This window comes from Dendronephthya gigantea, unplaced genomic scaffold, assembly GCF_004324835.1.
Source record: "Dendronephthya gigantea isolate DGI-Jeju-01 unplaced genomic scaffold, DenGig_1.0 000038F, whole genome shotgun sequence".
Classification (NCBI taxonomy): Eukaryota; Metazoa; Cnidaria; class Anthozoa; order Malacalcyonacea; family Nephtheidae; genus Dendronephthya; species Dendronephthya gigantea.
In genome coordinates this window covers 24,845-36,816 of record NW_021163048.1, presented here as the reverse complement: position 1 = coordinate 36,816, position 11,972 = coordinate 24,845, and the positions used below count along the sequence as shown (strand labels likewise).

At 36.8% G+C, this 11,972-nt stretch overlaps 2 protein-coding genes across 2 annotated transcripts; both read left to right on the top strand.

Annotated features, from left to right (window-relative positions):
• Positions 1–278: 278 nt before the first annotated feature.
• LOC114526333 (coiled-coil domain-containing protein 130-like) lies at positions 279–3,620 on the top strand. Its single transcript, XM_028547916.1, has 9 exons — positions 279–350; positions 700–753; positions 862–941; positions 1,155–1,210; positions 1,392–1,510; positions 1,640–1,724; positions 1,835–1,944; positions 2,154–2,352; positions 2,648–3,620. The coding sequence occupies exons 1-9, from the start codon at positions 348–350 to the stop codon at positions 3,193–3,195; spliced, it is 1,254 nt and encodes a 417-aa protein (XP_028403717.1). The 5' UTR covers positions 279–347; the 3' UTR covers positions 3,196–3,620.
• Positions 3,621–5,951: 2,331 nt separating this feature from the next.
• LOC114526353 (lactoperoxidase-like) lies at positions 5,952–10,491 on the top strand. The gene is made up of 7 exons (XM_028547938.1): positions 5,952–5,964; positions 7,353–7,463; positions 7,683–7,928; positions 8,176–8,617; positions 8,711–8,931; positions 9,063–10,175; positions 10,415–10,491. The coding sequence occupies exons 1-7, from the start codon at positions 5,952–5,954 to the stop codon at positions 10,435–10,437; spliced, it is 2,169 nt and encodes a 722-aa protein (XP_028403739.1). The 3' UTR covers positions 10,438–10,491.
• Positions 10,492–11,972: the final 1,481 nt, after the last annotated feature.

The window sequence follows — 11,972 nt, the reverse complement described above, 5'->3', positions numbered from 1 at the left end:
CTGCAAATGCGTATTGTAAAACCTGCGTCACGTTTACGGCGGTTGGCCACCAACCTGTCGTCGGGAATTGCACAACCAAATATTTTCGAAATTGAATCAGTAAACTGAAATTTATAGAAAGGTGGATATGAGTTTAAAGGAGTGAAGGACAAATATTTCAGGGGGAGGGGGGCCGTCAGGCGTCACCATGGTCGACGCCGAACAGAAATAGAACTTCTATTATATAGCCATTTTATTTGTCTTATATAAAGTACTGTCAGCATTAGCAAGAGAAGACTGAAAAGGTTGACAAAAATAAAAATAAAAATAAAAATAAGAAAGTTGTGAAAGATAATATTGTTAATAAAATGGTATGTATATTATTAGCAAGAGTATTGTTGTAAAGCTGTTACATTTATTGCCAAATATTTGCGTCGTCTATCAGCCCATCTAGATTAAAATACAGTGATTTCGTTACAGTAAAATTATGACTTGTCATCTTCAATCTTGATATGGTCATTTAAACTCATTGCCTATCAGAATATCCACATGTATTTCACATGATTGATTTATTTTCCAGCGTATTTAAATGAAATACATTGTAAATTCTACAAGCAGTAAGCATGCTTAATACTGCATCACTACAATTGTTCGAAAGATTTTGAACCATTTTATTTGTTTTTTTCTTTTGCTGGGGATAATGATTTTCTCTATCAACAGGCAGAACGAAAAGCAGTTAACAAGTATTATCCTCCTGATTGGGATCCAACCAAGGTGATATGGTTTGCAATATAGATATAATAAAAAAACTATTTTAAAAAAATGTAATCTCTTGTGTAAAATGAATAAACAATAATTAACATTTAAGTTGAATATTTTCAGGGTTCTGTCAACAAACATGTTGGCCAACATCCTCTCCGTGAAAGAGCAAAAAAACTTTCTCAAGGAATTTTGGTTATCAGGTTAGCATGGGTAGCTCAGCACTGACGGCCGCACACCACAGCTTAGCACGGATACACAGCATAATGCAGCTCTGTGCAAGATGCATTTCTTCAGCACTGATGCACACTACCTCAACTTTTTATTTTATTTTAATTGTTTATTGTTTACCTGTTTCTGAGGTCATGTGTATCTTCTATATTTCATTATCAAAATGCATTATTTTAACACTCTAGATTTGAAATGCCATACAATATTTGGTGTGGTGGATGTGGAAATCATATTGGAATGGGTAGGACTATTGTCACACTAGTTGGAATGGGTAGGACTATTGCCCCAAGCCGTATGTGACTAAAGTAAAAACAGCTAAGGTTCGACAAACTCTTTCAAAGTAGGACCTCCATTTGGTTATTTACACTGTGTTTTCACATCTTGTGAGTCATTTATTTATAGACATAACCTCTCTTCTTAAGGTGTCCGGTACAATGCAGAAAAAAAGAAAGTTGGAAATTATTATACAACTCCAATCTACAGATTTAGGATGAAATGTCATCTCTGTGATAACTACATTGAAATGGAAACTGATCCTAAGGTATGGCATTCCAGCCCACAGTTTTTAGCTGTGTAGCCATAGTAATTACACATAGAATTTGGTTGATGCATTGGCAAAACTGGTCCCAGGAAGATGATGCTGCTATTTCTTTGTTACTGCAACTTGCAGAACTGTGAGTACACAATTGTGACCGGAGCAAGAAGAAAAGAAGAGCGCTGGGACCCAGTTGCTGCAGAGAACGTTATAGCCACAGGTAACCTCACCTGTTACTAGCCATTTGGTTGATTGTAAACTATAGTACATACGTCCAGAAGTCTTTAAATGAAAGTTGCCTTCTATATTGAAAATATATTGCAAAATTAGATCATGCTGAGAAACAAAAATTGATTGATGATGCAATGTTCAAACTGGAACATGGTGAAAAAGATAAAAGGAAATCAAAAGCTGCGATTCCAGGACTGGTTCAAATCAAGGTACTAAATAATAATCTAATGCTTTTCATGCTTATCAACCGTTTTATTTGGATCCAGCTAAACATAAAAAAGTAAATATGTGTACATAATAGAACATGAGTTAAACAGTCCCCATGTAACACAACACAAGCAGGTCAGAGATACTTCATCTTTAACCATCATACCACAAGATGGGTGTTATTCTGGAACAGTGTTTTCTTGCCTCATAGGATATGCAGACACAATGGAAAGATGACTTTGGACTAAATCAAATGCTTAGAAAGAAATTTCGACAGGAGAAGAAAGTGATTTTACAAAAAGAAGAGAAAGATCAGGAAATCAAAGATAAAGGAGGATTGGATCTTGATTTGGTTAATGAAGTCCCCGAAGATATCAAACTTGCAAAGAAAATAAGATTTCACACAGGAAGTGAGAGAATTATTCAATGTTTCTGCGATAAAGTATTGTTAGCTTCTTGGAAAGAGTGACAATAAAGCATTACTCCCATAGTAAAGAAATATTTTTCGAAGGGTTCCGAATAGTAAAGTCTTCTAACGTAGCTCTCCACTTTAACTGAATGATATATACCTTTCTCATAATGACGTCACATATGGGAAGTCTGATGTTACACGAACTTTGATTGGCTCCGCAAAACTACCGAGCCAAAACTCCCGCGCTTTACTTCATGATGAGAAAGGTCTATTGCGTAATCTCTCTTTTTTAGGTTACGAGGAAGACAAACGAAAAAGACGACTTCAAATAAAAAGCAGACCGATATTTTCGGAAACGTCTGAAAAAACAATTAATCGTTTTCATTTGCTCGAGAAAAGACAGAAAATGATGTTACCTGGTGCGCGAACTACAATTTTTACGAGAAATAGTGAAGATTTTGGTATAAGAAGGAAATCGAACGAAAAAAAGGAATGCTCGAAGACTGAGACGCTGCAAGATTTGGACAGGACAACTTGTGCAAGTTTAGACGTTGATTATGAATCAAAAATAAACCTTGAAAATACAACAAACCCAGGCGAGTGTAGAAATAAAGAATCTTCAGGTCTCCAAACGAACCATCAGATTCCAGAAGGTTCAATTTTAGACAGAGCGTCCATACCAAGACTTAGCAAAGACGAAAAGCCCATGAAATGTGGTACGATGCTAACTGCATCTCCAGATGTTGGGTCAGAAGATGGTTGCCACTCAAAAATTACTAGTTCAAAAATTTCATTAGTGTCAGATGTATATAGTGATACTGATAGTGACGGCTCTAAATGATATTTATGAATCGGTGCAGTTGACGTTCGTTTGCTAATATGCTGATTTACCTAATATGGATAATTTGGAAGATATAACATGTCTATACAAGGAGTATAGATGCCGTAGCTTATCCCGGCTCTCGTTCACATCTATCAAAGAAGAAAATCACAGTAAAAATCGCTCATTTAAACGTTCCTTAATGAGGGAAACAGAAATCGCCTACGGGAGGATACAAAAACGCTTCTTTCAAGCTGCTGTGTCAAAAATAATGGTCACGGAAAGCCTCGTAAGGGTTCACCTTACTGGCACTGATCTATATACTAGATAGGGAATTCGCCCCAACTAATCTCTATAATAAACACCGTTCACTTGCTGAATATTTGCAAAAAAATTAGGCATATCTAGAAAACCTTGCGAAGTTGCATCTATAGTCTATACCCTATGCCGTGTACAAAACACTTCTACGGCTTATTCCAGGGAAAATCTTCACGTAAATGAATGCCAATTGTTATATTACGCTTATAACTTTTTGTGACCATATATGAAAACTCGGAGTGATAAAACACACTTTCTTTATTCGTGAAATTCTGTAAAACAGGAATTTTTACCTGGCAACTGCTGTTCTTTCACCTTTAGACTTGAGGGTATTCACGTTCTTTCACCTTTAGACTTGAGGGTATTGACGTTTGCTTTTGAAAGAAAAAATGAACAGAGTAGCACTTCGCATTTTCTTTAAGTCTTTGGTCTTGTAAACCATATATATTAGATATCATGCAAACAAAAATCAAAGGCGACAACAACTTTGCCAACTCTAATTTTATACAAGCATTGTTCCCTGATAAATATCATTGCACCTGGAGGCTGGAGTTCTGCAGAACTCGTGTGATGAGCTCGCACATCGATCAAGAAAAAAATAAGTTAACATGCAGAAACGCGACTCGTATATAACCAGTCTTAATAGACTTAGTCTAAAGCTGGTTTTCTCGCGTAAATCGTGCTTCATTATTCTTTCCAGTAAAACTGAATCACATCGCTAACTTTCTTTTGTTGATTCCCATATTCTGCATGTGTATATACATGCATGACTCGAAATTCTTAGTCAAAATTTTACTGACATGTCCGCATTATTTGACACCCACAAAGCTAAAATGCAGGTTTGCTTGATAGGAAAAACGTGGGAAGTTTGATGCATAATGACTTCATTATTAAAAGATATCTTTGTTCTAGTAAAAATATTTTAGTCCCTATATTCGAGTCTGCCTTAAACATTAATAGATAACTATATATGCATATGTGGTTGACCAGACGGTTTCTTGTCCTTTCTGGGGTATACATACAGAATGCTGAATCACAAAGATACTATTCGATTAATTTCCTATTGCCGATATAACATGCAGGAAAAGTTGTCTTTGACTTTGTATTTTTTGACACCCACATTCACAAAGCTAAGACTTAGGCCCGTATTCAAAAAGCTCACTCACACTCACACTCATTGAGTGTGACATATAAATTTTGTTAATGCTGATCAATGAGAAAGTTTTCTCTCAATAGATGAAAAGATATAAAGTAAATCACTGAAAATCAAGCCCCTGTTCGGCTGAAAATACCGCCATTGAAACGTCATGAGAAGATTAAGATCTCCCACTCAATGAGTTTGAGTGTGAGTGAGCTTTTTGAATACAGGCGTTAGGTGTGCTTTGAGTAAAGCAAACGTGGGTTGTTTGACGAATGATGAAATAGCATAAGATGCACGACCGAGGATGGTAGTTTTTGCTCCGAAATATATTTGGTTGAGCAAGTAATAAGGCATGTATAAAGGCAATAAGTTTTCATGTAATGGCGAAATTTTGTAAATTAACTTAATTAATATATAAATTAATAAATATATAATTATATATATATATATACACATGCAGGTCGCTGCTATATCAAAACTAGTTAGAAAGCATGAGTTCTTCCAGTGTCTCGTGATTGGTGTCTTTTTTATACACCGAGTTGTCATGACATGAATTTAGCAACGGCAAATGCCCTATATATAGATAATTCAGTACAGGGGGTACTATAACGAAACGTGAAGCTTTAAGTGCACAAGGAATGGCGGTATTATCACAATATATGACCATAAGAGAAAAAAAAATGCATGTTTGAATTCTCTAATAGGGTATCCTAGCAACTCATCTTAGAAAAAACGTTTCTGTTCTGAAAAAACGTTTGAGTTCTGTTAACCCGACATATCACCGACGTAATGGTAAGTGCGAATGATGTACGAACCATACGATGTGCATGACTGTGGTAGTGACAAACATGCATCATGCCTTAATTGATTAAAGTTATCTTCGAAGGATAGAAAACTCCAAAATCCAAAGATTCATAGAACTCAATATAGTGTACTATGACGATTAACCTTATGGGTGAAAATTGATTCTTTCTCAAGTTAGATTTTTAATTTTTCTAATCAGCGATATTCTTTTAAAATTTCGGAATTTCCGCTTCCCACTCTATCTTTTCAAAGGCAAAGTTTCAACTTAGTATATCACTTTATAGTCTTTGTCCTCTTAAATGGAAAATGCTGAATGCATGTAGCTAATATTGCATGCATTCAAAAACTGAAAGATGATTGATTAACTCTCTCTCAAATTCCTCCTTCAAAAGGTATAAAAAACTCCACATATTAAATTCTCGGCAATCAATCATTCTGCTGGCGAATCATGAATGTCTTCGTGTTTGTCTGTAATATTTTCCTTCTCAGTGTTTGTTGGCCCAAATGCCACGGCATGCTTGCAGCAGGTAGGAAATTATAGCATTCTTTATCATTTGTGCTTAATATAAATGAATTAACTGATATAATTAATGGGATATGATATTAACCTTGATGATTTCTCTTGTTTTATAAATTGGTGCATGAAGTTTCAACCCAAATCACTGGTTCACAATTGTGAAAGAGAAAACTATTGAATTAGTTTAAAGAGTTCAATTTTTCTTTTGAATACACATTCTGCAATCTTCTGACAGCCATTTTGAGGCTTAAAGTATACACAAGAGTATTAATTTAGACGATTTGCTTTTTCCGTGTGCAAGCTTCAAATCTTTTGTGCAAGAGATATATTTTTTAATCTTTTCTCCCATCAAGTTTGAAGGCTATGAAGCAAACCAGTTTGACCTGATTTAACCAGTATTTTAAGTGCGAGAATGCAGTTTGGTTAATTCAGTAATTACAGCTACTGTTTGACCGCTTTTGTACAGACCGATTGTACTCTGACAATTTCGGAGAACGAAAGTGAAAAATATTATTTTTAAGCCAAACAAGGAACGTCGCGAGAAATGCATCACAGGAATCGAATCTAGTCTTCTGCGCGGAGTGGGGCTGTTAGTACTTAAACGTTGCTTCCAGAAGTAGGTCACGATTATTCACTTGTGAAATGTTTGGGAAGGGCGTGTTCTCAAGGGGCCGGATATATTGTATAGCAAAATTGTTGAGTCGCACGCTGATTGGCTGTCGAACAGTCCAATAAAAACAAAATGACTGGTCATAGGGCTTTTTCATGGACACCCAAATAAAAATGTACCAAATTATTTCTAAAATGGAATAAATAAAAAGTTTTTAGCAACAAAATTTGCGTAACGAATACTACCACCCTGACGAAACAAGCTGGCTTCGGTTAAGATGTGTTTAATCTTATGGAATTACTAAAATCTTTCCTTTTTCGTTTGTCAGGAGAGTTAGTCACATCATATATAAATATACACCCATTTTAAGACAACCATTGCACAATTCTGACAAAGGCCTTTAGGAGGCCCTTAAGTCGAGACATTGAGACGTGTTTTAGTCTATTTTAAGACGTTGTTATGCCAAATTTGATAAGAAATTGTTGCAAAACGCTACCACGCTGCTCGATTCTTGTAGATGATTTAGTTTAGAGAATTGGAGGAAAATACAAAATCGTTTGTCGCTTCAATATCCTGTAAGAGTTTCCCTAAAAGCCAACCAAATTCCTTTGTTTACTTGGCTCGTTGCTAAGTGCTTTGGTAAACGCTGTAGTAAGTCTAACCGTTTAAATAATTTACTCCACATATCGAATTTTTCAGCGTAGCAACCGCATTTTTTACCATATAAACAATGAACCGTTAAAGTGACAAGCGATCCTAGCTATTTCTCACCCTCATTTCTTTTGCAGGAAAAACATCCGTTGGTTATAAATATCTCTTAACAGAAGATGTACGACTTGGCAAATTTGGAAATTTGCCTAAAGAACGTCAAGGGCGTTGTCGTAACATATTTGTAACTGGTAGATATTCCAGAGGTTTTGTAAGAGTTGGGCGGTTGACTGGTAATCTAGTACTGAGAAGAAGCATTCGTGGTTTACGAAAGGACACAAACGGCATCAGAAAAGCTACATTAAAGATTTTGGTTATTAACAGGTGTTTTTCGCGACGAGGTCCATACCGAGTGGTGTTCCGTACTAGATCTCGTAAAATAAAAAACTTGAATTTGATTATTTTCCCAGTGAATTTTGGTGATCAATTTTTAAAGCGTTACTCTCCCGAAAGAATATCTTCCAAGGTTCACGAAAGTAATACATTTCGAGATACAAGTGGTTCAAGTGCTCTGCTTAGAATCCTTAGAGTCGTGTCACAGAAGCTTGAACGTAAAGCATTTGATGAAATGATGTCATCGATAAAAGTGGAGAAAACTCTTGAGTTCGTGATTAATGAAATTTTGAAGAAATATGTCACGAAAAATGCAGCTGCAAGTAAGTTATAGTGGATAAATTGGACAATATTTATATTGGTAAAAATATTTTTGCTTTGCCACCAAGACCATGCGCTACGAATGCACGAAAGAAATCTTTAACGCAATTTATAGACAGTATAGTTTCTGGACGAAGCCATTTTGTAGATTGAAGTGCTTTAACGACACGAAATTCCTTCCATGCTTAGTTCCAATTACAATTGCAAACCGACAAATACAACCTCCAAGCATATTTTTATAATTTTTAGGAAAACAGGTATTCTATGGCTGGTATATTAATTCTTTATTTTCAAGTTCTGCATTACAACATTTGGCAAGAGAATGTGGTTGTCAACAGAGGAAAGTTGTAAAATGTCCAACGAATGCAAAATATCGCACAATTGATGGCACTTGCAATAACATTCAAAATCCTTCGTTCGGTTCTGCTCCTAAATCTTTGAATCGTTTACTGCCTGCAAAATATTTTGACGTTGAAGGTCTTAGCGACCCTATCGGATATCCAGGTCAAGCGAATGTTCCAGATATTCCAGCAACATTTAAAGTAGTTCGTGAGTTTATCATCCAACAAAACCATCCCTCAAAAAGCAGAAATCGTCACTCTCATGCGCTCATGCAGTTTGGACAATTCTTGGATCATGATTTGGATCTTTCCCCAGAAAGCCAAAGTTCAGATAACTGTCAAAATGTGAAGTGAGTTAGTCAGTTGAATCTTGAGTACTCAATCTTGAGAATGTTGGTAAAACGACTAAATCCTTGTTATAATTCCGCTTATTTCCTATCCAGATGTGATGGGTCAATCGAGGATAATGCCGTACCGTGTTATACCATAACACCACTTGATAAATTCAGATGCATTCATTTTGCAAGATCAGCAACAGAATGTCAGATCAAATATGGTCGTATAACTACAAGACAGCAAATTAATGTTAATACAGCATTCATTGATGCCTCGCAGGTTTATGGATCTACGCAAATGTTGGCAAAAAATTTGAGAGATCAGACTAGTGAGTGATGTTATAGCTAATTTAGCGTGCGTATTCCAATCCTTGATTGCACATAATCTACCATGCACCATGCATAAGGTACCATGCATCCTGGTTGCTTTTGGTATAATATAATTTCTTTATATCTACAGACGACAAGGGATTGATGAAAACAGCTCCAGGTATAAATGGTGATTTTCTCCCACCCGATAATCGTCCAGAAATGAGCAGTCTTTGTAGGAAATCCGGAGGATGTTTCATAGCGGGCGATACTCGTTCCAATGAACAGATGGTTCTAGCAACTATGCATACTTTGTTCCTTAGAGAACATAACAGAATTGCACGAGCATTAGGAAAACTTAATCCCCAATGGAACGGAGAGAAAACGTACCAGGAAACGAGAAAAATAGTTGGTGCTGTATTACAAAAAATCACGTATGAAGATTTTCTTCCAATAATCATCGGACATACTTTGCCTCAATATGAAGGCTACAATTCAAACATCAATCCCGGTATCCTCAACTCGTTCTCCACAGCTGCATTCAGATTTGGACACAGTCTAATTAGGCCATCATTTGACAGACTTGATGCACATTACAATCCTACTGGAGATCCTTTGCTATTGCGTCATCTTTTTTCTAACAATACTTTCATACGTAAACACGGTATAGATGAAGTCGTTCTCGGTTTACTCGGCAATTCCTCGGAAACAGTAGACCGGAAACTTGCAGTTGGTGTGTTAAATCATCTATACGAACGTCCGCATTCGCCTGGATTAAATCTCGCTGCATTGAACATTCAGCGTGGGAGAGATCACGGACTGCCTGGTTATAACGCGTTCAGACGTTATTGCGGATTAGGATATGCCAGAACCTTTAGAAGTACTGTCAGAGAAATTCCAAACCGTCGTAATAGGCGTCTTCTAGCAAAGCTGTATAGAAACAAACCTGATATCGCAGACTTGTGGGTGGCAGGTTTAGCCGAGACTCCGGCAAATGGCGGTCTTGTTGGAGCGACTTTTGGATGTATCATTCGAGAACAGATGAAAAGAGCAAGAGATGGAGACAGATTCTTCTACACGAAGGACGACGTTTTTTCACATCAACAATTACACGAGATAAAAAAGGCAACGTTGTCGAAGGTTATATGCGATAACTTAAAAAACATTGTTTCAATTCAGAAAAATGCATTCTTAACCGGAAGTAGGAGGTATCGTCGTGTGGAATGTGGTCAGATTCCTGGCATTGATCTTACACCGTGGAAAGGTAGGAGTAGCGAACTGCTTTAGTTAATCATGCTACCTAATGGAGCTTTACCCATGCATGAAGCTTTATCTGAAGTTTTCGTCAATTTGTACTTGATCAAGCAGCTTAGATATCAGTTTTTAATTTGCTACTTAGATATAACTGTTTTTGATTTGAAGTGTTGGAATTAAAAATATAATATCCTAAACAAAATGTAATGGTTATAATACTCATGTTGTAACTTTTCATTTAATTTTTAGACCCTGGCGACACCAAATTCTAATTTATTCTGGTCAAGTCTTAACGAAGAAACTGCATGTTTAAGTGAATTAAGACCAAGTCTTTATAGTGTTTAGTTTACTGATAGCGCAACAATCTACTGCTGGATTTAAATTTATGTATACTATGTATCAATTAATTGGTAATGACCGTAATGTAATATGTAAAACTATGTAAAAAGTTTGTGTTTGGTAAATACATTTTTGGCTATGTCATAATTCGGAGCAAGTTATCGGCTCACATGAACTAGTTCGATCTCAGGTTGCACAGAAATTGCTGGAGTAGACAAGGAATGGCAAAAATTAGTTCCCCACAAGATGCATATTTTGTGGAGTTCGGCAGCATATATTTGTGGTTTTTCCTATAACCTCGCATTGTCGATAACCCCTCCCGCATTGGGTGCATGACCTGTTCAATTGTGTATTATTTCAATTAATTCAACAATCTGGCCTCTGGTCTAATGTGCTGCCATCAATAGATTTGCAGCTTTGCTTTCACATAGATTTGCTAAACAAAATTGTTAATTTCATCATCAGCCTGAAGATCGAGTGAGTTGCAGGTAGTAACCACTATTAAACCATAGAATAGCGATACCTTGTAATGTCCCCGAGGTGTTGGAATTTAACGCTAAGAGCCCCTTTAAACAGGGAGTGAGACTATGAGAGGAAATCAGATAATAAGAGGTAGCTTGCAAGTATAAACAAAAATACCGCCAAAAAAGGCGAAATCGTGATATGCTCCTTGAAATCTTTTATCTGTGGAACGAAAGGTTAAGCATTTGGGTTGGATTAATTGAGGTCAAGTGCATGTAATTTAGAGCTCGAGAGTTAACATGCCTGGTTAGTGGAATTCATAAATTGTTTACAAATAATCAAGGGATTGATTCTGATATGATTTATAAACAAACTTAGTGAATACTTCGCATGCAGAGATAAATGCAGGACTAACATTTGGACTACAGATTGCATGTGCAGGAACGGGTTCCTAAACCACTCGTGCCAAAAGCTCCGGCGTGAATTCAGCTTGTCCACTGAGGCAACTAGTGTATAGCATCATAAAACATTTTACATTAGCGTACAGTCCACGAAGGGGTGTGACCGACCCGATAAAGTTTATTCAACCTTGACCCAATGGCAAATTTGGCAATAGCCTGAACTATTGACCTAATGGCAATAGCCTCGACCAGTTTGTTAGTTTTATCATGCCAAACGTTAATGAAATAATGCTAATAAATATTTGCCTAAAACTGGGTGGTGGGAAGCCTTCTTAAGGTCAGGGCGGCTTGAAAATCTGGAGTAACAGAATCCATGAGCCGACCATTCCACGCCGTGCGGAGTGGATGACAGAGGGATGCAGAGGTCAGTACAAGGGCAAAGACCCCTTGCACTGGTGTGTGTGTTTACTTCATCGCCGAAATGTGTGCGCACTATTTTGTGCTTTGAATGTCTCCAGCCTCCATTGTGGTGATCGAATATTTTGTGAGAGCTGTTGTTGGTGTTAATTTCAGCCTATGTGTTGTTGTTATAAGATCATGATATT

Bases quoted from the DNA above. Each gene is read 5' to 3' on its own strand.
- LOC114526333 (XM_028547916.1), top strand. The intron at 754-861 runs GTGATATGGTTT...GAATATTTTCAG, and splicing joins CTGATTGGGATCCAACCAAG to GGTTCTGTCAACAAACATGT. The intron at 1,725-1,834 runs GTAACCTCACCT...TTGCAAAATTAG, and splicing joins AGAGAACGTTATAGCCACAG to ATCATGCTGAGAAACAAAAA.
- LOC114526353 (XM_028547938.1), top strand. The intron at 7,929-8,175 runs GTAAGTTATAGT...TATAATTTTTAG, and splicing joins CACGAAAAATGCAGCTGCAA to GAAAACAGGTATTCTATGGC. The intron at 10,176-10,414 runs GTAGGAGTAGCG...TTTAATTTTTAG, and splicing joins TGATCTTACACCGTGGAAAG to ACCCTGGCGACACCAAATTC.